The following is a 26,700-nucleotide window of genomic DNA, read 5'->3' on the forward strand; positions in this document are numbered from 1 at the left end:
AGCAATATATGCCCTCAATTTTAGAAATAGTTTATATATATTTTTTAATCAGTCAATATGTGTTCTACATAAAAATAAGAGGTAAAAACATAGACTTTCATGTACTTTGAGAATCGCATGAATTCCGAAAAGGAGTTTTTTATTACGTTTTTTGTTATTAAAAATTTGTGAAAAAGATAAACAACTCCCCTATGTTAACCATGTCATCAACATTTGTTTTTCATGTTTTCAATACATTTACAATTATTTCCCTCAGTTGTAATTAGTTGCATAGCTCAAGTAGTAAAATGGGCATTCAACTAAAAAACAAAAATACAATTTTAATGTTTTATTAGCTTAGATAATGCCCAATTCATATAAGATCAACTGGTTAATTTACTTATGTTAAACTTAGTACTATTAATTGATATATCACTGTGTATATACTTCGAAAATTCATAAATTAAAGTTTGATAGGTTCTACTGATTTACGTCCTTTTTGAAAAACTACAGGTAACGAAAATGAAATGGTTTGAACAACAGAACCGTCCACATAAAACAGCTATACCTTCACATGATGATCCAGAGAAACCCCTTCCACATGAACACTGACAGGTTGTTCCTAATATAGTTTTTGTTCCTCCATTATCACAAGTAAAACCGTCACATGGATCAACTGTAAAATTATTTCAGATATTAAAGAGTGCATACTTGTATTTGAAATATTCCAATCGTTATATGAACTGTTTTAATGTTTGAATTCTAAAAAGAAACCTAACACACAAGTTTCCACTGAAGAATATATAGTCGAGGAGATGTTTTACCTTGTTTTCTTATAATGTAGTCTTTCCACACGGTGTACATGTTTTTGTTAAATATACGATCAGGTCAATGAAAAACCTTGAAATTGTAAATTGATGCTTTTGTGTTTTGCACTCATTAATAAAAAAGCAAAGATTTGAAGGCTTCGATTCGACAAAATATTTCAGATACGACAGGTGTTCAGTTGTATTGTTATCATGTTTATTGGCACATTAAAGGCCATCGTCACGTATCTGTCTAATACAAGACTAAACAATAGGTCATTTTGTTTCATATTCAATTTACTCCTCGCATAACACTTCCAGTTATAAATTAACTCTGTCCAGAACTTTATTTTCATACAAATTGCAATTATCTCTTTAAAATGTTTCATCAATACCATTAAAATTAAAACAAGCCTTTTTCAATATATTTTTATTTTATTATTCACTTTTGTACAAACAGTGATAGTAATGATGAGTTATTTCTACCTTCACATATTTTGCCAGAGTATCCCAACGAACAAACACAACCATAGCTGCCATTAACATTCATGCATGATCCAGAATTTACACAAGGATTGCTGCTGCATGGTGTCACTGGAAAACAATTTAAAAACAACAACATTAAAATGTCTCATTTTGATAAACATCTACTTTATCAATCAAAAATAGAAAAAATCGGTAGGCTTTCAAAGTTGTTTTTTCATTGTTATATATTATTGATGGGTTTCCAAGCGAGAGAGTGTTTATAAGCTACAAACTTATCAAGGGCGATACGATTAGATGTGACAGAAAACATACTCGAATTTTAATGACAACGTATAATTAATTTATCACCATTTTTCCTATGACGTTGTTCGTGTTAACACGGACAACAGAACCTGCACCTTTATTTTTAGCGAGATGTTTCTATCTGAAGCGAAAAGCATAACATAGAATATTCTCACACTAAAGGATAAAAGCAAGCTTACGAAAATTATATCTTCATTTTATAACATTTCATCTAAAAAAAAAAAGCTTGGTATTGTCAAAAATGAAATCTTGTTTACAATTAAGAATTTTCATTAGCATATATACTTTGCTAAACGTACCTTCACATGAGTTGCCCGAAAATCCCTTCGAGCAATTGCAGCTATAACTGTTTCTCGATATAGAACAACTACCATCATGAAAACAAGGCTGACTTGTGCAAGGTGTTACTGCAAATAATTTAAATAGTAAATTTCAGCCTCCCCTGTTAGTTAGATAATTTCTTTATTGGAAAATATTCGAAATATTACTCATATGATAACATGTATCAGGGGAATCGGAAAATTGTTGTATACCGTTGTGATACACCATATTTTAAAAAAAGTAAAATTAACCCGGTGGTTTAATATGGGCAAAAACAGCTATGCTGTTCAACTAAGAACTTTATTTTGCATATTATATTTTTTTCATAGTGTCACTGATACGTCTTTTGTGGACGAAACGCGCACCTGGTCCGAGTACACAGTTATTTCGTAGTGCATTTCCTTTAGACAATAAATGGAAAAAAAAAAATCCCACCTGCGCTTTCTCCATAATATTTTTACAGTGTGTTGTACTACTTTTGGGACAAATTATATCAAAATTAAAGAAAACTTCATCAGCTCTAACTCAAAATATGGACAATTTTATGTGAAGGGGGGCTTGAAATCTTTTGACAGCTTCCGAAATGCTAATTTTTGACCTTTTTCAACTGGAGCAAATCACTACTTTACATCATAATTCATGAATCAAATTTTTTTACAGTGTAATTTTATCCCCCTTCTTGCTACTTGAGGCATAACACATAAATAAATAAATTTGGAAGGGGTATAAAAAAAATTGACAAGTAACACACTGTCCACAGTAGGGACTATATTCGTGGACAACGAAAATCAAGGGACGATAACTGTGTACTCGGACCACCTGGTTTCAAATGTAATTACCTCAGTATCGTTAATGGGTATTTGCCTTTTTTTTCAGTTTTTCAACATGTCCAATTCCCGTAAACTGATTAATATCTTACCTCCTATACATTTTTGGGATTATAAGTGTTTAATAGCGTACACCTGGATACCTTTGTATTTAACATTCGGTAAGTTGACGCGTTTTAAATTAAATACACGGTTAATAGTAGTGTAACGGCTCTGTATAAAATACAGCACGTAATTGAAAAAACCCTGAAACGTTTCTTAAGGTAAATATCACTTTGAAACTATTAACATCACCTTATCTTAAAAGGACGTATTCAATTGTTTTTCTTTTATTCCACATACGCTATTGATTTCAATCAACTGAAGTTGGTTGTATCGCCACATGTGGAGCAGGATCTGATTACCCTCCCGGAGCACCTGAGATCACCCCTAGTTTTTGTTGGGCTTAGTGTTGCTTATTCTTTAGTTTTCTATGTTGTGTCATGTATACTATTGTTTGTCTGTTTGTCTTTTTCATTTTTAGCCATCTCGTTGTCAGTTTATTTTCGATTTATGAGTTTGACTGTCCCTCTGGTATCTTTCGTCCCTCTTTTAAGGAAAGATGTGTATATTAGTATACTGCATTATGTTAAGATACGCTCAATATGCATTTCTATACATTCTAAACGTACTATTATGGTTAATATGATAACTTTAAAATTATTGCTTGTCATACCGATGAGTTTAAAATTTATTTATCGGTCATCGTTATGGATAGTGGTTGATAAGTCATACTGGTTGAGACATTTTACATATATAACGGAATAAAAAGTGATGCAATAATTAGCAACAAAGAGTCCACATACAAAACAACATACCTTCACATGATGATCCAGAGAAGCCACTTCTACATGTACACTGACAGGCTGTTCCCGAAACAGATTTTGTTCCTCCATTATCGCAAGGAAAACCAGCACATGGATCAACTGTAAAATGATTAAAGATATATATCAAGGTGTTTAACCCCAAATAAAATAACATTCTTACCACTCATTTCTGTTTTTTTTTTTATTGTAAAGAGTTTAAATTCAAATAAATAAGATTTCGTATTAACTGAGATCAAAACTGTTTTTATTGCTATCTTTCGATTATCTACTATAATATAACTTATATTTGATTTTGATATATTTTGTTTTCTATGCTTTTTCTATATGTAAATAAATCACAACAGTACTGAACTCCGAGGAAAAATCCCTATTAAAATGGTAAAACTAAAACCTCAAACACATCAAACGAATGGAGAACAACTGTCATTTTCCTGACTTGGTACAGGCATTTTCTTATGTTGACAATGTTGAATTGCACCTGGTTTTATAGGTAGCTAAACCGCTCACTAGTATGACAGTAGCATCAAACTGAATATAATGAAAATAATATGATCAGTATTTGTACCTTGACATAAATTGCCAGAGTATCCTTTAGGACAAACACATAGATAGCTGCCATTTACTTTTAAGCATGATCCCGAATTCACACACGGACTACTGCTGCATGGTGTCACTGAAGCAAGAGAGAAAAAGAAAACCACATTCTAATTGTATCGCGTAGTTTATTACACGTTCATATATATCCATCATATTTATAATAACAATTTTACCGCAAAAAACCCACCCTAAATTATGATCTATTCAAAGATATAGGAACCCAAACAAACATTATATTTATTATGTTTAGATTGATATTGTTACAGTCATCCTATTGCAAATATACCCCGCTCATGAAAAAGACCATATATTCTATTTTTTGCACTTTTCAAACTGCTTGAAAACAGATATCCAATAGTCCCTATATACTTTGTTTACGGTTCATACTTACCGGAATAACGTATAATGCACTTGTAGTGGGCGATGTAATATTTTCTTTTTAACAATAATAAATAAACACATCATAGATGAACTAGCTTTCCCTTTTCCTTAATCAACAATTAAAATTGCATCAAGTACAAAAACTGCTTCTAAAAAATGAAAAAAATGAAATAGTGTTTTCAAGTAGTGCCATGTAAACAGAAGATGTGGATTGCGAATGAGACAACGCTCCATGAGTGAACACATGACAAAGCAATTAACAACTATATGTCACCGTAAGGCATTCAACAATGAGCTAAGCCCATACCTCATAGTCAGCCATGTGTGTTTCAAATATGTTATTACTCACCTTCACATAATTTGCCCGAATATCCCTTGGAACAATTACAACTGAAACTGTTTCCTGAGATAGAGCAACTACCATCATTTAAACAAGGCTGGTTACTACATGGCGTTACTGCAGAAATCAATCAAATTAAATCATGTAGTAAAAGTTGCTAATCAAGTAAGAGGCACATATACACTGAGAGAATTGCATGAAATCCAACAGTAGTTTTTATTATGTTTAATGTTGGAACTTTAGGAAAAAGATAAGCAATCATCGTTCGTAAACAATGCTTTCTGCATATTAAAATTTAATTTACACTAATTTAAACTTGTTTCTCTTATAGGGATTTCTTTTAGTTCAATTGCTTGAACTTATAAAATGAGTATCGGACTAGATGAAGATGTATCCTATAAACACAATGTCGTATTCAAATTATGTCAATTTACATTTAAATTAACTAGTTGATATTCTGATATTAAAGTAAGGCTATGAATCGGTTATATGGTTATATTTTTGTTTTACAATTTACAAATTATAGTTAGGTCTATCATATGGATCGAAGAAGTCAGTTAATAATTGTATTATGAAAATGAAAGAAACTTGAATTAACATAAATGCCCACATTAAAAAGCTACAAATACCTTCACATGATGATCCAGAGAAGCCACGTCTACAAGAACACTGACAAGTTCTTCCTGATACAGTTTTTGTTCCTCCATTATCACAAGGAACACCATCACAAGGATCAACTGTGAAATTGATTGAGATATATATCAGGATGTTCAACCCCAAATGCAATAACATTCTTACCACTCATTTCTGTTTTTTTTTTATTGTAAAGAGTTAAAAATTCAAATAAATAAGATTTCATATTAACTGAGATCAAAACTGTTTTTATTGCTATCTTTCGATTATCTACTATAATATAACTTATATTTGATTTTGATATATTTTGTTTTCTATGCTTTTTCTATATGTAAATAAATCACAACAGTACTGAACTCCGAGGAAAAATCCCTATTAAAATGGTAAAACTAAAACCTCAAACACATCAAACGAATGGAGAACAACTGTCATTTTCCTGACTTGGTACAGGCATTTTCTTATGTTGACAATGTTGAATTGCACCTGGTTTTATAGGTAGCTAAACCGCTCACTAGTATAACAGTCGCATCAAACTGCATATAATGAAAATAATATGATCAGTAATTTGTACCTTGACACAAGTTGCCAGAGTATCCTTTAGGACAAACACATATATAGCTGCCATTTACATTTAAGCATGATCCGGAATTCACACACGGACTACTGCTGCATGGTGTCACTGAAGCAAGAGAGAAAAAGAAAACCACAATATAATTGTATCGCGTAGTTTATTTTACGTTCATATATATCCATCTTATTTATAATAACAATTTTACAGCAAAAAAACAAAAATAACATTAATTATGATCTATGAAAAGATTTAGGAATCAAAAATAATATCATATCTATTATGTTTAGATCGATATTGTAACAGTAGTCCTGTTGACAATAAAAATCCTCTCATGAAAAAGACCATACATTCTTTAAAATAGGTTTGCACTTTTCAAACTGCTTGAAAACAGCTATTCAAAAGTCCTTATGTACTTCGTTTACGGTTCACACTTATACCTGAATAACGTATAAACACCTGTAGTGGGCGATTTGATATTTTATTTTTAACAAGAAGAAATAAACCAATCCCTTTTCCTCCATCAGGAAATAAAATTGCTATCAAGTACAAAAATTGCTTCTAAAAAATTAAACAGGGTTTTCAAACAGTATCATATCAAAAAGAAGACGTTGATTTCCAATGAGACAACGCTCCATGAGTGAACACATGACAAAGCAATTAACAACTATATGTCACCGTAAGGCATTCAACAATGAGCTAAGCCCATACCTCATAGTCAGCCATGTGGGTTTCAAACATGTTATTACTCACCTTCACATAATTTGCCCGAATATCCCTTGGAACAATTACAACTGAAACTGTTTCCTGAGATAGAGCAACTACCATCATTTAAACAAGGCTGATTACTACATGGCGTTACTGCAGACAACAATCAAATTAAATCATGTAGTAAAAGTTGCTAATCAAGTAAGAGGCACAGATACACTGAGAGAATTGCATGAAATCCAACAGTAGTTTTTATCATGTTTAATGTTGGAACTTTAGGAAAAAGATAAGCAATCATCGTTCGTAAACCATGCTTTCTGCATATTAAAATTTAATTTACACTTATTTAAATTTGTTTTCTCTTATAGGGATTTCTTTTAGTTCAATTGCTTGAACTAGTAAAATGAGTATCGGACTAGATGCAGATGTATCCTATAAACACAATGTCGTATTCAAATTATGTCAATTTACATTTAAATTAACTAGTTGATATTCTGATATTAAAGTAAGGCTATGAATCGGTTATATGGTTATATTTTTGTTTTACAATTTACAAATTATAGTTAGGTCTATCATATGGATCGAAGGCGTCAGTTAATAATTGTACTATGAAAATGAAAGAAACTTGAATTAACATAAATGCCCACATTAAAAAGCTACAAATACCTTCACATGATGATCCAGAGAAGCCACGTCTACAAGAACACTTACAAGTTCTTCCTGATACAGTTTTTGTTCCTCCATTATCACAAGGAACACCATCACAAGGATCAACTGTGAAATTGATTGAGATATATATCAGGGTGTTCAACCCCAAATGCAATAACATTCTTACCACTCATTTCTGTTTTTTTTTTATTGTAAAGAGTTTAAAATTCAAATAAATAAGATTTCATATTAACTGAGATCAAAACTGTTTTTATTGCTATCTTTCGATTATCTACTATAATATAACTTATATTTAATATTGATATATTTTGTTTTCTATGCTTTTTCTATATGTAAATAAATCACAACAGTACTGAACTCCGAGGAAAAATCCCTATTCAAATGGTAAAACTAACTAGAGGCTCTAAAGAGCCTGTGTCGCTCACCTTGGTATATGTGAATATTAAACAAAGGAAGCAGATGGATTCATGACAAAATTGTGTTTTGGTGATGGTGATGTGTTTGTACATCTTACTTTACTGAACATTCTTGCTGCTTACAATTATCTCTATCTATAATGATCTTGGCCCAGTAGTTTCAGTGGAAAATGTTAGTAAAAATTTACAAATTTTATGAAAATTGTTAAAAATTGACTATAAAGGACAATAACTCCTTAGGGGGTCAACTGACCATTTTGGTCATGTAAACTTATTTTTAGGTCTTACTTTGCTGTACATTATTGCTGTTTACAGTTTATCTCTATCTATAATAATATTCAAGATAATAACAAAAAACGTCAAAATTTCCTTAAAATTACCAATTTAGGGGCAGCAACCCAACAACCGGTTGTCGGATCCATCTGAACATTTCAGGGCAGATAGATCTTGACATGATAAACAATTTCACTCCGTCAGATTTGCTCTAAATGCTTTGATTTTTGAGTTATAAGCCAAAAACTGCATTTTACCCCTATGTTCTATATTTAGCCGTGGTGGCCATCTTGGTTGGATGGCCGGGTTACCGGACACATTTTTTAAACTACATATCCCAAAGATGATTGTGGCCAAGTTTGGATTAATTTAGCTTAGTAGTTTCAGAGGAGAAGATTTTTGTAAAAGATTACTAAGATTTACGAAAAATGGTTAAAAATTGACTATAAAGGGCAATAACTCCTTAAGGGGTCAACTGACCATTTCGGTCATGTTGACTTATTTGTAAATCTTACTTTGCTGAACATTATTGCTGTTTACAGTTTATCTCTATCTATAATAATATTCAAGATAATAACCAAAAACAGCAAAATTTCCATAAAATTACCAATTCAGGGGCAGCAACCCATCAGCGGGTTGTCCGATTCATCTGAAAATTTCTGGACAGATAGATCTTGACCTGATAAACAATTTTATCCCGGTCAGATTTGCTCTAAATGCTTTGGTTTTTGAGTTATAAGCCAAAAACTGCATTTTACCCCTATGTTCTATTTTTAGCCATGGCGGCCATCTTGGTTGGTTGGACGGGTCACCGGACACATTTTTTAAACTAGATACCCCAATGATGATTGTGGCCAAGTTTGATTAAATTTGGCCTAGTAGTTTCAGAGGAGAAGATTTTTGTAAAAGTTAACGACGACGGACGCAGGACGACGACGGACGCAGGACGACGGACGCCGGACGCAAAGTGATGGCAAAAGCTCACTTGGCCCTTCGGGCCAGGTGAGCTAAAAACTCAAACACATCAAACGAAAGGAGAACAACTGTCATTTTCCTGACTTGGTACAGGCATTTTCTTATGTTGACAATGGTGAATTGCACCTGGTTTTATAGGTAGCTAAAGCTCTCACTAGTATAACAGTCGCATCAAACTGAATATAATGAAAATAATATGATCAGTAATTTGTACCTTGACACAAATTGCCAGAGTATCCTTTAGGACAAACACATATATAGCTGCCATTTACATTTAAGCATGATCCGGAATTCACACACGGACTACTGCTGCATGGTGTCACTGAATCAAGAGAGAAAAAGAAAACCACAATATAATTGTATCGCGTAGTTTATTTTACGTTCATATATATCCATCTTATTTATAATAACAATTTTACAGCAAAAAAAAAAAAAACAAAAACAACATACATTATGATCTATGAAAAGATTTAGGAATCCAAAATAATATCATATCTATTATGTTTAGATCGATATTGTTACAGTAGTCCTGTTGACAATAAAATCCTCTCATGAAAAAGACCATACATTCTTTAAAATAGGTTTGCACTTTTCAAACTGCTTGAAAACAGCTATTCAAAAGTCCTTATGTACTTCGTTTACGGTTCACACTTATACCTGAATAACGTATAAACACCTGTAGTGGGCGATTTGATATTTTATTTTTAACAAAAAGAAATAAACCAATCCCTTTTCCTTCATCAGGAAATAAAATTGCTATCAAGTACAAAAATTGCTTCTAAAAAAATAAACAGGGTTTTCAAACAGTATCATATCAAAAAGAAGACGTTGATTTCCAATGAGACAACGCTCCATGAGTGAACACATGACAAAGCAATTAACAACTATATGTCACCGTAAGGCATTCAACAATGAGCTAAGCCCATACCTCATAGTCAGCCATGTGTGTTTCAAAAATGTTATTACTAACCTTCACATAATTTGCCCGAATATCCCTTGGAACAATTACAACTGAAACTGTTTCCTGAGATAGAGCAACTACCATCATTTAAACAAGGCTGGTTACTACATGGCGTTACTGCAGACAACAATCAAATTAAATCATGTAGTAAAAGTTGCTAATCAAGTAAGAGGCACATATACACTGAGAGAATTGCATGAAATCCAACAGTAGTTTTTATCATGTTTAATGTTGGAACTTTAGGAAAAAGATAAGCAATCATCGTTCGTAAACCATGCTTTCTGCATATTAAAATTTAATTTACACTTATTTAAATTTGTTTTCTCTTATAGGGATTTCTTTTAGTTCAATTGCTTGAACTAGTAAAATGAGTATCGGACTAGATGCAGATGTATCCTATAAACACAATGTCGTATTCAAATTATGTCAATTTACATTTAAATTAACTAGTTGATATTCTGATATTAAAGTAAGGCTATGAATCGGTTATATGGTTATATTTTTGTTTTACAATTTACAAATTATAGTTAGGTCTATCATATGGATCGAAGTCGACAGTTAATAATTGTATTATGAAAATGAAAGAAACTTGAATTAACATAAATGCCCACATTAAAAAGCTACAAATACCTTCACATGATGATCCAGAGAAGCTACGTCTACAAGAACACTGACAAGTTCTTCCTGATACAGTTTTTGTTCCTCCATTATCACAAGGAACACCATCACAAGGATCAACTGTGAAATTGATTGAGATATATATCAGGGTGTTCCACCCCAAATGCAATAACATTCTTACCACTCATTTCTGTTTTTTTTTTTATTGTAAAGAGTTAAAAATTCAAATAAATAAGATTTCATATTAACTGAGATCAAAACTGTTTTTATTGCTATCTTTCGATTATCTACTATAATATAACTTATATTTAATATTGATATATTTTGTTTTCTATGCTTTTTCTATATGTAAATAAATCACAACAGTACTGAACTCCGAGGAAAAATCCCTATGCAAATGGTAAAACTAAAACCTCAAACACATCAAACGAATGGAGAACAACTGTCATTTTCCTGACTTGGTACAGGCATTTTCTTATGTTGACAATGGTGAATTGCACCTGGTTTTATAGGTAGCTAAACCTCTCACTTGTATAACAGTCGCATCAAACTGAATATAATGAAAATAATATGATCAGTAATTTGTACCTTGACACAAATTGCCAGAGTATCCTTTAGGACAAACACATATATAGCTGCCATTTACATTTAAGCATGATCCGGAATTCACACACGGACTACTGCTGCATGGTGTCACTGAATCAAGAGAGAAAAAGAAAACCACAATATAATTGTATCGCGTAGTTTATTTTACGTTCATATATATCCATCTTATTTATAATAACAATTTTACAGCAAAAAAACAAAAACAACATAAATTATGATCTATGAAAAGATTTAGGAATCCAAAATAATATCATATCTATTATGTTTAGATCGATAGTGTTACAGTAGTCCTGTTGACAATAAAATCCTCTCATGAAAAAGACCATACATTCTTTAAAATAGGTTTGCACTTTTCAAACTGCTTGAAAACAGCTATTCAAAAGTCCTTAATATGTACTTCGTTTACGGTTCACACTTATAGCTGAATAACGTATAAACACCTGTAGTGGGCGATTTGATATTTCATTTTTAACAAGAAGAAATAAACCAATCCCTTTTCCTCCATCAGGAAATAAAATTGCTATCAAGTACAAAAATTGCTTCTAAAAAATTAAACAGGGTTTTCAAACAGTATCATATCAAAAAGAAGACGTTGATTTCCAATGAGACAACGCTCCATGAGTGAACACATGACAAAGCAATTAACAACTATATGTCACCGTAAGGCATTCAACAATGAGCTAAGCCCATACCTCATAGTCAGCCATGTGTGTTTCAAAAATGTTATTACTAACCTTCACATAATTTGCCCGAATATCCCTTAGAACAATTACAACTGAAACTGTTTCCTGAGATAGAGCAACTACCATCATTTAAACAAGGCTGGTTACTACATGGCGTTACTGCAGAAAACAATCAAATTAAATTATGTAAAAAGTTGCCAATCAATTAAGAGGAACATACAAACTAAGAGGAATGTATGAACTCCAACAGTATCTTGTATCATGTTTAATGTTTGACACTTTAGGAAAAAAATAAGCAATCATCTTGTGTAAACCATGCTTTTTACATTCTAAATTTTAGATTTCACTTATTCAAATTTGTTTTCTCTTATAGAGATTTTTCTTAGTTGCATTGCTTGAACTAGTACAATGGGTATTTGACTAGATGCAGTTGTATCATAAAAACATAACGCCGTATTCAAATTATATCAATTTACATGTCGATTTACTTGTTAATTTGCTAGTATAAAAATAAGGCTGTGAATCGATTATTTGTCACTGTAATTGTACTTTATCAATGTTCATATACATCATTGATTTATAAATGGCAGTTTGGTCTATATGTATTGTCAGGGTTTGTAGATAATTGTATTTAACGAAAATGAAATGAAAGCAACCTTGAGTAACAGAAACGCCCACATAAAATAATCAGAAATACCTTCACATGATCTTCCAGAGAAGCCACTTCTACATGTACACTGACAGGCTGTTTCCGAAACAGATTTTGTTCCTCCATTATCGCAAGGAAAACCAGCACATGGATCAACTGTAAAATTAAGTTTCTTAGCATTGATTACACTCAAACAAAACAAATTTTGCATACGGTACATGTTCATATATTAGTTTTCAGTAATATATATTCTTTCGTGTGCTCTTTTCGTGTCAATCAAGTGCTCCAACATTTTAATATTAGTATTTTAATTTTATCTTGACCATAACAAGATTTCAGTCAGGCAGGTTTTACATGTACGCCGCACACGATCAATTTGACGTGCTGATAATAGGAACTCTCTTATTCGAGCTAAAATATCTACTATTTTGACTTCTTTAAAGCAGCAAAAGGCTAAATGGCGCAAATACAAAATTTCAATCCTGGTATCTATGATGAGTTTATAGAATTATCATTTAAAAACCCAGGGCTAACAATTCAAAACCAAATATCGTTAAGATAAGTTCTTTGTAGATGCTTTGTGGTGCCCGGTGTGAGCAAATTCGTAAAATAAATCTTGGATCAGACCAGATAAGGTAAAATAGCAAAAATCAAAAGCTCAAACATATCAAATCAATGGAAAACAACTGAAAGTGTTTGAAATTTTAAATGTCTGTTTCTGTGATTTAAATTTTGAACTTTTGAACTTTCAGGATAAAGAGCAAACACTTGTAGGCTAGAAGTCGGTTATATTACCTTCACATGTTTTTCCTGTATATCCCATTGAACAAACACATGCGTAGCTGCTATTTTCATTATAACATGAACCTGAATTTAAACAAGGGTTACTGCTGCATGGTGTCACTGGAACGAAGTTATATCATAAAATATTACATGATACAGGTACAATGTTCACATTTTATATAAATTATGATGTTATTACCAGAACAACCGATGCAGTTCATTTTGACAAATATGAAGCACATAGAGTTGGCACGAAGATAGTTTGACTAAGGGGAAAATTATATGATCGAGATTGTGAGACAAACTCTATTTCTCAAATTTCGTGTTTTTTTAACATTCCTTGAGCGTTGAGGGAAAACATATTTCTCCTTATCAGTGAAATATCTGTTCTCGGTAAAAGATTGGTCGAAATTTAATTATGCCGTTAAATTTTTGTTAATTTCTTCTGAATTTTCTGTTGTGAGGTCCCGGGAAAAGGCGACCATGCATGATGACGTCACATATAAAGAACACAACTTTCTGCAAGTCTTTGAAAAGGAAGGATATAAATCATTAGAGAAACAGATTCCACAACTATAACTCGTGTATTACGATATTTCTACCCTCTTATAGTTAAATTGAAATAATGGAAGAAAACTCGTCAAGATTTGCGCTTTAAATATTAAAATTAAATGTCTCGAGTAAATATCGTAACACACATGTTGTAATGATGGAATCTAAATATAGACCTCATTCAGATTTGTTTTCTCACCTTTGACATTTTTTCCTCCCAAAAAAACTTTCGGGTAAAAACACTCGTAGTTCATGGTGCCTGAACAACACAATTTCTATCTATACAAAACAATTGACGAAATGCTTATATGATAGCAACAAACGAGAACTACCAAGTTACAGGCTCCTCACTCAGGACACGCCCACATAGACTGTGGCTGAGTGTAACATCTTTTCTCCCCCTTGCGACAGTTAAGTATCAGCACGGAAAGATAACAAGCTATAACAGAACAAACTATGTCTTCAATAAAAATGAAATTAAATACTTACCCACACATGATTTGCCTGAATATCCCGCTTGACAGTCACAAGTATAGCTTTTTCCAAATATAGAACATTTACCACCATGCAAACAAGGCTGATTGCTGCAAGGTGTTACTGCAAATAGGAAAAATATCGGCTGTTAATTGCTCTGTGATCGGGTTGTTGTCTCTTTGACACATTCCCCATATCCATTCTCAATTTTATTGGTTGATCCCCTTGTTGCTTACATATTACAGCCGATTTCAATTAGTGTGTAGGCAAAGATAATATCTTTGTCTATCTTGCTTGCTAGCTGAAACCGTGAAGTAATTGTTAGGTTAGATAAACTATCCTTCGTAAAGAGAAGACTAGTCCGACAGATAACCAATCCATCAGTCTGTAGGACTAGGCTACTTCGAAAGGAGGGTAGTATACCTTACCTAGCAATGATTTCACGGTTTAGCTAGCAAGCAAGGTAACCAAAGTTATTACCTTTTAGCTATATACTCATTGAAATCGGCTGAAATGTAAAATTAAATATTTAAGCCATGTTGATACAATTCAGTATTATTAGCAATCAAACATTTTTACATCATTATTCTTGGATCTTCTATCGAACAGGTTACAAACTTGAAATTTATATAATATATATTTTCTGATAAAACTCATGCTCATACAAAGGTATATAGCGAAAAATTACTCAATTAAACAGTCGTGAACTTTCACTATATGTTAAAAAATTAAAGCAAAACAACTAAACTGATATACAATTTGTGGCATTTAAGATATTTTACCCTTTTCAAACGATTTATTCATCAAATTAAATTTCCTTTCAGTAAAAAATCTTTATTTAGCTTTTTTTCAGATCTAAAAGGGAATTTGATAACATACATGTTGTTTATTTCCGTTAGCTTATATAGAATTAAAATATAGACAAGTTCATATAACCTACCAACCTCTTTTGAATGTACAAATGACACTATAAAACAAATGACTAGTTTATGTGTCAAGCTGCATTTGATTTTACTACATACATCGTCCATGGAACTATTGCTATTTTTTCCCTGCGATTTCGAACTTCTTTACAAAATTATTTACAACAACAATTGAATAACAACAGATCATGAACCCATGCAAAATACTAATTACCTTGACATGTTGATCCATAGAAGCCACCTCTACACGTGCACTGACAGGTTGTTCCCGATACAGATTTTGTACCTCCATTTTTACAAGAAAAACCTTTACATGGGTCATCTGTGAAATTGATTTTAATTTAAAATACAAAAGATGATCATGATAATGAATGTGGTTAGGTATGGTGTGTCACCGTGATGTCTAAATTGATTGACGAAATTTGAACGTTAGAAAACTAATGTTGCCATTAATGAACGTGCCAGTTTACAAGAAAAGAATCTACTGAAAGATATGTCATTCTACTCGAATACATTATTCTTATTTCGAGGCAATATATCTATACAATATCTGCTTAGCGGAGACAATACACATGGTTTGACCAGGTTGATATAGATTAAAAACACGAAAAAAGTTTGTGTAGGCTATAACATAACATTAATGGTACCACTTGGTCTGCAACATCAATTGCCTTAATCGACAATAAATATCTCTTTCTTGATGCTCGACTTTAACGTATTTTAAAATCCTAGCTTATCAAAAGAAACAAGAGACGATGAACCATAAAAGATTAAAACTATTTAAACCGGGCAATTAACCAGTACTTTGCATGAGGTAGATATATTCATGAATTTAAAATAATTTTCCAATTTTGTAACATCAAATTTCAAAATAACACAACATCCTTATTTTTATGCTTATAATTTTTTTCCACTTTGACGTATCGATGATTTACAGAAGTATATCCTTTATACGATTTTAATTTTAAATGAAAAGATATGCAGAATATACGAAAGGAATATTCAAACTAATTCGTCGAAAACAAACTGACAATGCCTTGACCAAAAATAAATCAACGAAAAACATACAATCTTCCTAAAAAATATTGAAAACTAAAGACTGAGCTACACAACTCAACCAAAAAGAGGAGTGATCTCTCGTACAACGGAAGGGTTCTGCAGATCCTTCTAAAATTGTGACCTCTAGTGTGGTCATTAATAAATATATATTGATAAGTTATATATGAGCTAGTCTGTTTCCCGGCCGTTATTGAAATTCTTGACAATACCGTCCGGTATGGGCTAATTTTACTATTTGAAATGAACGATCTCGAGCATGCGCAGTTACGCATTGTTGTTCCTCTTTGCCGCTTCGAAGATGGTAGTGGGTTACAGAAAGCCACGATACAGGTGAGTGGAGTAATTTTAAGTTGCCCATCTTGAAAGTAAGATAGCCAAAACTCACCCGATTGGTGTGGTATAATTTTTTTGAACAATTATTAATCGCCCACAGATGGGCTAGCTTTTGAAGTGGCCGCGAGGCCCTTCTTTTTGTGTCAAACTCGCAACTTTAGCCCAAAAAATTGTTAAAAACAACTTCGCAAGCTTTCTAAGTAAAATATAAACGTGCTGCTCGTTTTTTTGATGAAAAAAATCAGTAATTTCCTCTATTTTTACAAAGAAAGATTTGTACAAGTTGTGTTTTTATGATGTGAAACATGGGCGAGGGGTCTCAAAAAGGCATACACAAGTCACAACCAATTTCAGAAGCAGTGATCACTGGTGATCCTCAAAACATGTCTACAACTCAAATACCTGGGTTTATAGTGGACCCGGATTCGTTATGTTATGGTATACCCCCTCCAAAAAAAGGGGGGTCACCCGGTGTCATATTTATGTAGAGGCATATACAGGCCTCAGAACACATTTATTCTTCCCCTTGGCTACAATACATTTTTTAGTTAAAGTCAAATTGAATTAAAAAATTTGCACCGCTAAAAACATGAAATAAATTTAACTGCTTTAAATAATATAGACCATTATTATTCTGATAAAATATACTTGTCCCAGGACAATCCATCAGTGCTTTTTCTTTTGAGGGCCCTATTACATGTAGCATGCCAATGGTAGGATTTGAAGCTTGAATAAATGACGAAGGCTAATTTCTACCCTACTTTCATTTTGGCCAAATCACTACTTTCACTTCCAACAATAATTTTTTTCCGCATGTTTTACTTATTTCAATATAAATGCAACTGATAGGACCACTTTAATAGTAAACATTTCAAAGAAAACAGTAGACAGATTACTTGGGAAGAAATACCCTATATAATAATTGAGAACTATATTCCTAGACCACGAACAAAGGAAATTAATTTTGATCTGAGGCCTACAGCTACATCAAGTGAAATTTTGGAAAGAAGTACAAATGTACAAACCTAAGATAAAAAAATATATTGATAAATTTAGTAAAGGTTCTCAGGCTGTCTGTATCCGATGACGCTTGTTGTTAGTCCAAATAATTATGAGGTATTGAAAGGCTTTTACATTTTTTTTTGCTTTGAAGCCTTTCAGCTATGTATCACAAACTTTGTGTGACCCTCAAAATGTCAGACAATAAATCATTTGGTCATACAAACCCTAAAACAGTGGGGCACATATTAATGCTTTCAGCACGGCCACCAGAAATTTCCACATTTTTACTTCATAAGACCCTCAAAAATTATTTTACTAAATTTGTATCTATTTTAAATTTGCATGTACCAGACTCGGACATTGGGCTTGTGACTCAAGGCAGACTTTTGCAAGGCAAAATATGTATACCTTTAGAACATGTACATTGTTTGTAATTGTTTACATTTTTCTGTCAGTTAAATTTTTGGCCTTTTTAATTCAATGTAATTTATCTTTGTAAAAACAACATGTGGTATGACAGCTAGTGAGACAGATCTCATTAAAGGGCACAATCTTAGGCGGTACTGTTGGGCCAGCCCCCCCCCTTTTTGTGAGAAAAATTTGGTTGATTATATAGGGAATCACTGAAGCATGACTGGAGTGAACACCCCCTTTAGTTCAGTCAGTGGGCCCTCCTTTATGAAAAGTTCTGGATCCGCCAGCCCACTAATAATAATACATGTATATACATTGTATACAGAAATAGAACTCAACTTTCACATTAATATGATTTAGAACATAGAAAATATCATGCATTTAAAGCTTGTCAGGCCACAATTAAAAATATTTTGGTTTGCCCAAACCCTACCCAAAGGTTGACACAGTGGGTAGGTAGGTAGGTAGGCATTTTTTTATTTTTTTTCCAAAAGAGAAATTAAAGTATCGGGTGTTTATTAGTCTTCATGCCTATCTGATTATAAAAAAACTTCTTCAAATCAGGACAATAAAAGAATTTGAGTAGGCAGCTTTTTTCTGGGTAGGTAGCGTTTGGGCAAACAAACCTATTCTTTTTTATGGCCTCAAAAGCAGAGACGGAGTTGGAGGGTTTTTCAGGTAGCGGGGCCATTCCTTATTTCCTTATGCTTGGAAAAATCACTGAAGCATGACTTGAACAGCCCCTCTTGGGCAGTCGGTGCCCACCCCCCCTTTCCTCTTTCCTGAAATTTTTTGGAAATGCCACTGAAAATTATATAAAACAAACACTGAAACAGTATTTAGAAAAATTGTCAGTGTCTGTTTACATGTACAAATGTAGATGTGCACATTGGTTTTCAACCCTAAATATTAGTTGAAAAGGCTCAACTCATCAGATGATCATCATGTATGTTTCAGTAATATTCATCCATCATGTACATTCAAGTACTTGCAAACTTTCAAAATTTTGTGAGCTTGCATATATGTAAAGTGTATCAAGAAAATTTCATCTTTTCACTGCTTGACTCGTCATGTAAAAAAAAAAAATCTGTAGTGAGAAACCTGATAATGGTCATCCTCCTCTAACAATGTATATTGTCACAAGTGTTTTAATCTAACAGTACTAACTATATTGTTTAAGCTTAAACATCCTTTAAAATCATTTGAATATCTGTTTTAAATATCATTGTTTATATAATAGAGTATGAAAATTCAGGTCAACAAATCTCATGAGGGAATTTGAAAGAAAGCAGGTCTTGAAATTTGTTTATATTCTATAGATCTAAAACTTGTTTTGATTAAAACATGTAAAAGACTATTTATTGACCTCACTTTGAATTTGTGTTATCCAAATTTTTGAAATCAATGTTTATAGTTGAATTGTCTTTCAGAAATGGTCTACCAGTATTTGACACGAGAGGGCCTAGGTACAGTAGGACTAGCTTTCTTGCATGTTTGTCAGAGGGATGACCTAGTAAAAAGGTCTGACATTCCATACCTGATAATGAAAGAAAACACCAGAAACTATTTACTGAGGTGATTTTAAATAAACTAAATGGGATTTCATATATGAACATAATTAGTCCCTGATTCATAAAAATTGTACAGTATATGTAAAGTAAAATAAAATTAAATCACTTAGTCTAGTGTTTTATTTATACTACTAGTACTTTTAAAATTGGTGATTATTAAAGAAAGACAACTCTTACTTCCAACATTTCTGGACAAAATGTTACTTGAATCAGTGATTTAAGATCACCCATTTCAGTCTAACTGATATATACAAGTATGTACAAGTATTTATATACATGTATAAACTTGTAAGGTTAAAAAAATAAGCTAGTTTTTCGATTTTACCTGTATAAGAATGATTTTTTTGTGGATAGAATCAGTCAATCTAATGATTTACCTTTATTTCACTTTCAATGTTGACATTCTTTTCTAATAACTGATTAATAGCCTAACACACATCAACCATGCATAATCCATTTCTAGCTAAGGGTTTAATTGAAGATCACATGACTAGGGATTCAATGAGGTTGAATTATTCACTTGCAAGTATCTTAACTCATCATCAGTGTTTATTAGCATAATCACAAGTCAGAAATATGAAATTTTACCTCTGCCAAATGATAAATCACAAGTCAGCATTTTTTTTTTAATTGCTGCATTAAAAATATCAGAAAATACCATGACATATAGCAAGAAGAGATATATATATATACAATTGTATAAAAACTAGAAGGGGATTTTTTTCCATGCCATATTAATGGACATGATGTATGCATAATTTTTTGTTTTACATACATTGTACAACAACATGTATATATGTACAATAATATATACTTTTTTCTTTCAGGAACAATGATAAACAAGTGAACTGATGGTTTAAAACTACCAAGATGTGAAGTAATGAACTAAAGAGTAACGTGAAGTCAGACAATACAACCTGAGGTGTCAGAATTTTTGCAAAATTTTTGTTATTTGCAGATATATGGATGGATTTTGTCAAAATATGAACTGAAACACTGGGATAAAATTATGGGTTTTTTTTTGGTATAAAAGATCCGGTTGTGTTCCATAAATGTATTTCTAATAATGAATTTAAGAATTAAAATCTATATTTATTTACTGAGTTTATTGCTGCCCAAAAAGAGGTTATTGTCTCTACTTTTCTACAACTTATTATTTCATAAAATGATTGTATATCTTCTATAATGTTTATGTGACATATTGATTAATAGTGCCCTGTTGTTGACATTAGTCCAATATAGTAGTCTCTGGTTCGTTTGGGCAAACATAGAATGTATTTGAAGAATTAAGCAATTTATACAAACGGTATTGTTTCAATGGGGTTTAATTCAAAGTCTTGAAATTGTGGGGTCCTTTTCTATGCTATTTTGGATTTTTGGGTCCCGTTTTTACATTGGTCAACATTGAGGTCCTAAAAAAAACTTTGTTTAAATTCATTAAAAAAAATATTATTTAGTCTCTTTGATTAGCCAAAACTAACAGTGTACACACTATTTCTAATTTGTATGCCCCACCTCCGATAGTAGAGGGCCATTATGTTTTCTGGTCTGTGCGTTTGTTCGTCTGTCCAGTTTCAGGTTAAAGTTTTTGGTCAAGGTAGTTTTTGATGAAGTTGGAAGTCCATTCAACCTGAAACTTAGTATATATGTTCCATATGATATGATCTTTCTAATTTTAATGTCAAATTAGAGTTCTGATCCCAATTTCACGGTCCACTGAACATGGAAAATGATAGTGCGAGTGGGGCATCCATGTACTGGGGACACATTCTTGTTTAGTCCTTTTTGAATTTGGTCCATATTGAGCTAATTTTAATTTTGTTTGATTACAACAAATATTGAATTTTTAGTTTGGTTGATATGCTGGATATAACTGTGTGTTCAGAATTTTCATTTTGTGTCTTACTTTTTAAAATTGGTCCATTTTAAGGTTCAAAAGGTCCAAAATGAAACTTTTTGAGTCCTTTTGAAATTTCGTCCACATTGAATGTAAAAAAGATGATGTGGTATAAATGCCGATGAGACAATTCTCCACACGAGAAATCACAGAAATCAACAACTATTGGTTACTGTACAGCCTTCAACAATGAATAATGCCCATACTGCATTGTCAGTTATAAAAGGCCCCGAAATGACAAAAGTCTTTTTAGGTCCAAAATATAGTTTTGTTTGGTTTCAACATAAATTGAATTTTGTTAGTTTCTTTGATATGCTGGATCTAACAGTGTACTTGATACTATTTGATTTTTGGTCTGTCATGGTTTTCAAATTGGCTCATATTAAGGTCTGTAGGGTCAAAAATTAGTTAAAAATATATATGTTTTGTTGGTGGTTTAAAATGCTAAATCTACCCAAACATTTAGATTTTGGATACTGGACCCTAATGCAAATGTAGGTATATGTCTAATTTTATATTTATACGACCGCAAAAATTTTAATTTTTTGGTCGTATATTGCTATCACCTTGGCGTCGTCATCGTCCGAATACTTTTAGTTTTTGCACTCTAACTTTAGTAAAAGTGAATAGAAATCAATGAAATTTGAACACAAGGTTTATGACCACAAAAGGAAGGTTGGGATTGATTTTGGGAGTTTTGGTCCCAACATTTTAGGAATTAGGGGCCAAAAAAGGCCCAAATAAGCATTTTCTTGGTTTTCGCACTATAACTTTAGTTTAAGTGAATAGAAATCTATGAAATTTTGACACAAGGTTTATGACCACAAAAGGAAGGTTGGGATTGATTTTGGGAGTTTTGTTTCCAACAGTTTAGGAATAAAGGGCCAAAAAAGGGCCCAAATAAGCATTATTCTTGGTTTTCGCACAATAACTTTAGTATAAGTAAATAGAAATCAATGAAATTTTAACACAAGGTTTATGACCACAAAAGGAAAGTTGGGATTGATTTTGGAGTTGAGGTCACAACAGTTTATGAATAAGGGGCCAAAAAGGGGCCCAAATAAGCCTTATTTTTGGTTTTTGCACCATAACTTTAGTATAAGTAAATAGAAATCTATGAAATTTAAACACAAGGTTTATGACCATAAAAGGAAGGTTGGGTTTGATTTTGGGAGTTTTGGTCCTAACAGTTTAGGAATAAGGGGCCCAAAGGGTCCAAAATTGAACTTTGTGTGATTTCATCAAAAATTGAATAATTGGGGTTCTTTGATATGCCGAATCTAACTATGTATGTAGATTCTTAATTTTTGGTCCCGTTTTCAAATTGGTCTACATTAAGGTCCAAAGGGTCCATAATTTAACTTAGTTTGATTTTAACAAAAATTGAATCCTTGGGGTTCTTTGATATGCTGAATTTAAAAATGTACTTAGATTTTTAATTATTGGCCTAGTTTTCAAGTTGGTCCAAATGGGGGTCCAAAATTAAACTTTGTTTGATTTCATCAAAAATTGAATAAATGGGTTCTTTGATATGCCAAATTTAACTGTGTATGTAGATTTTTAATTTTTGGTCCAGTTTTCAAATTGGTATACATTAAGGTCCAAAGGGCCAAAAATTAAACTAAGTTTGATTTTAACAAAAATTAAATTCTTGGGCTTATTTGATATGCTTTATCTAAATATGTACTTTGATTTTTGATTATGGGCCCAGTTTTCAAGTTGGTCCAAATCAGGATTCCATATCAAGTATTGTGCAATAGCAAGAAATTTTCAATTGCACAGTATTGCACAATAGCAAGAAATATCTAATTGCACAATATTGTGCAATAGCAATTAATTTTCAATTGGAGTTATCTTTCTTTGTATAGAATAGTAGTTGATAATATATGTTGGAAATTTGCCGGACATGACTATGATGTCATTTTCTATTTTTATTTGCCAATAACTTTATGTAAATAACTTCATTGGACATTTGCCAATATAAAATGTTGCTGATGAAGCTTTTTTTCCTTATCTTATCTAAAATGTTTTTAGATAATGTATGTTGGACATTTGCCAGACATGACTATGATGTCATTTTCTATTTTTATTTGCCAATAACTTTATGTAAATAACTTCATTGGAAATTTGCCAATATAAAATGTTGCTGATGAAGTTTTTTTATTGTTTTATACAATAAACAATGTATATTCACTTTTACTACCAACCAATCTTTACCATTCAGTGATAACAAGCACTTTATTTTACATTTTAATATTTTATGATGTATTTAAAAGAGTAGTTATTGTTGCAAACTCCATTAGAAATTTGAATTGATATCAGTTTTGGAAAAAGGGAAACGGGGATGTGAAAAAAAGGGGGGGAGGGTTAAATTTTCCTCATTTCAGATTTCATAAATAAAAAGAAAATTTCTTCAAACATTTTTTTGAGAGGATTAATATTCAACAGCATAGTGAATTGCATAAATTTTAAATATGAGATTGAGAAGTAATTTATTCTGTGAAAATGTGACGGGCGTATCATGCGCTCGTGTCATTACTGTAAGTGTTTGTTGATTTATATTTATAGCATACAAAAAAAATAAAGCACTTTAAAAAAAGTTCGGAAGTTGAAAGAATTGCATGTACTTTATAATTGTCCAGGTGGGATTCTTCAAAACAAGAATAAGCTTCATAATTAAAAAAATTTTGGAAAAAAAAACTTCAATACACCAGAAGGAGGACATAGATTTTTTACTTATCTTATTACTAGGAACAGACATGGATCTATTTTGACATTTCACTTCTGTAAAAATATGAATAAAAAAAATAATCCCTAAAAGGCCATGGTCAGGGCATAATTATAACAATAAAATTGAGAATGGAAATGGGGAATGTGCCAAAGAGACAACAACCCGACCATAGAAAAAAACAACAGCAGAAGGTCACCAACAGGTAAGCTGTTTTTATGTTTACCGGACAGGGATAGATAAAAGTAGGGATGTGGGATTAAAAAAAATGGGAATGGAAAGGGGGGGGGCTTGGAATGTGTCGTTGCTTAAAGGGAGAGAGTTTTAAAATAACAGCGATTTAGCCCCCCACTCGTGTATACATATCAAACAACAGCCTGATGGTGTACCACCAATAAAGTTTTTATTCATCATTTATGAGATTTATGAGGAAGGGATAGGAGGCCTTATCGATCGTATTTTTTAAGCTCAGGATTTCGGGATCCCCGGGGATTTCTTTCTCCGAATTTCGGGATGTCGGGATTTTAATTTATTTAAATTCGGGACCTCCGGATTTCGTGTTTTTAAGCCCGGGTTTCGGGATCAGGACCCTTCTAAGTTATTTGTTGACCCCCCTCATTTGTTGACCTATAAATTATATCGTCGCTCTATCGGCTATCTATGATAAGCTCGTACATTTCACGAGAATTATTGAATGAGGAAAGCAGTCGACATGCAATCTATATTTCTTTGTTGTAAAATAAAAGGCAGTTATATATTGCCGGCACTGTGTGAAATATCTTAATTCAAACTGGCAAAATAGCCTATTTCTATAGAAAAATAGAATATAAGTTAGCAGATGGACATTTTATGTATACATGATAATAATAAAATTAATTAAAAATAATAGAGACAAGTCCCGTTAGAAAAGCAAGTCCCTGGTAGAAAAGCAAGTCCCTGGTAAGCGGAAGCCAAGTTGAAACCTATTTTATTTAAAGATATGGTATGCAATTCAAATAACTAGCTATTATTTCAAAAGCAATCAAGTTTTTTTAGCTATGCGGTCGTCTATGTCATATTGTGTATATATCTTTTTTTATCAAATTTATAATGATGTAATTTAGATTTCTATAGAAATAGCTGAATTATATTAATCAGAGCTGATCAAATATCATATTTGCTATTTTGCCGATGCCCGATTAAAAGCCTTTGCTTTAATGATCTTTAATATAATTATGTTTCCCCCTATTATAAAATCAAGAATTAATGAGTTTGGGATGTTTCCACGAAATGATCAAGAAATTACTTCAGTCTGACGTTTAACGCCATTTCAACTGGTACCGTATGTGGACGTCGTCAAACCGGGAACCGAAACGTTCAAGTTCAAGGCCATCATTAGCTCATACCGACCGTTAATATTTGTATATTCCGAAGGCATACTGAATGTTTTACGGAGGGGACCAACCTATATATGAGCCATCATGCAATAGCCGACTGATAATTAGATCTTGCTATCAATAAGACATCTCAAAAGTAAGTAGACATTGGTCATGTGAATTTTCTTAACCTGAAACTTGATCGGATTTGAAAATATAAACGTTTTTGAATTTGTGTTAGTTGTACTGAACGCTTAAGAAATACTATTCTGTACATGATACCTTCACATAGCTTGCCAGAATATCCTTTGGGACAAACACAAATGTAGCTTCCATCAGCAGTTAAACATGTTCCAGAATTTACACAAGGAGTACTGCTGCATGGTGTAACTGAAACATCAATGAAGCGGTTAATTCGCATGGTGATGCATGATAGCAGTAGACATTGACTCTGTTAGACAATATAATACGGTATGCATGGGTACTGCTAGAGTTTATATGGGATTCAATCATGTTTTGTTTGTCGTCCTGACTTTTCATCTCAATCCATTTATCAGATTAGAAGATAGTAAATACAATGCAATATATTTTAGTCTTTACATTTCATTTATTTTTCTATTTTTCTTTTCAATGTATTTATGGTTAATTTGTTCTTGTGTGAACATGCATTAAATAGTTGTCACTGGATATTCATCAATAAACATTCAATCAATTAGGCATTGTGTACACTTATATTGAATATATCCTAAAGATATAGGAAGTTGTGGTATGAGTTCCAATGAGACAACTCTCCATCCAAGTCACAATTTATAAAAGTAGACCATTATAGGTCAAGGTACGGTCTTCAGCACGGAACATTGGCTCACACCGAACAACAAGCTATACAGGGCCCCAAAATTACAAGGGTAAACCATTCAAACGGGAAAAACAACGTTCTAATCTAT

At 32.3% G+C, this 26,700-nt stretch overlaps 1 protein-coding gene and 1 long non-coding RNA gene across 7 annotated transcripts in view; one reads left to right on the forward strand and one right to left on the reverse strand.

Annotated features, from left to right (window-relative positions):
- Positions 1 to 26,700, reverse strand: part of LOC139528645 (neurogenic locus Notch protein-like) — a 156,500-nt gene that overhangs the window by 34,347 nt on the left and 95,453 nt on the right. For 5 of the 6 annotated variants that reach the window (XM_071324731.1, XM_071324733.1, XM_071324732.1 and 2 more), the window contains 20 exons: positions 26,039 to 26,146; positions 15,612 to 15,719; positions 14,490 to 14,597; positions 13,461 to 13,568; positions 12,714 to 12,821; positions 12,068 to 12,175; positions 11,316 to 11,423; positions 10,740 to 10,847; positions 10,119 to 10,226; positions 9,363 to 9,470; positions 7,482 to 7,589; positions 6,861 to 6,968; positions 6,111 to 6,218; positions 5,536 to 5,643; positions 4,916 to 5,023; positions 4,154 to 4,261; positions 3,580 to 3,687; positions 1,874 to 1,981; positions 1,272 to 1,379; positions 548 to 655 (listed from right to left, as the gene is read on the reverse strand). In XM_071324731.1, the coding sequence (XP_071180832.1) occupies positions 548 to 655; positions 1,272 to 1,379; positions 1,874 to 1,981; positions 3,580 to 3,687; positions 4,154 to 4,261; positions 4,916 to 5,023; positions 5,536 to 5,643; positions 6,111 to 6,218; positions 6,861 to 6,968; positions 7,482 to 7,589; positions 9,363 to 9,470; positions 10,119 to 10,226; positions 10,740 to 10,847; positions 11,316 to 11,423; positions 12,068 to 12,175; positions 12,714 to 12,821; positions 13,461 to 13,568; positions 14,490 to 14,597; positions 15,612 to 15,719; positions 26,039 to 26,146 (2,160 nt within the window). The remainder of the gene's footprint in view (positions 1 to 547; positions 656 to 1,271; positions 1,380 to 1,873; positions 1,982 to 3,579; positions 3,688 to 4,153; positions 4,262 to 4,915; positions 5,024 to 5,535; positions 5,644 to 6,110; positions 6,219 to 6,860; positions 6,969 to 7,481; positions 7,590 to 9,362; positions 9,471 to 10,118; positions 10,227 to 10,739; positions 10,848 to 11,315; positions 11,424 to 12,067; positions 12,176 to 12,713; positions 12,822 to 13,460; positions 13,569 to 14,489; positions 14,598 to 15,611; positions 15,720 to 26,038; positions 26,147 to 26,700) is intronic. The other variant, XM_071324729.1, reaches the window with a different exon arrangement.
- Positions 16,626 to 20,875, forward strand: LOC139528609 (uncharacterized). Its single transcript, XR_011665644.1, has 3 exons — positions 16,626 to 16,786; positions 19,636 to 19,780; positions 20,604 to 20,875. It is a non-coding gene; the product is annotated as an uncharacterized lncRNA (long non-coding RNA).

The sequence above is a fragment of the Mytilus edulis genome, chromosome 6 (genome assembly GCF_963676685.1).
Source record: "Mytilus edulis chromosome 6, xbMytEdul2.2, whole genome shotgun sequence".
NCBI classification, from domain to species: Eukaryota; Metazoa; Mollusca; class Bivalvia; order Mytilida; family Mytilidae; genus Mytilus; species Mytilus edulis.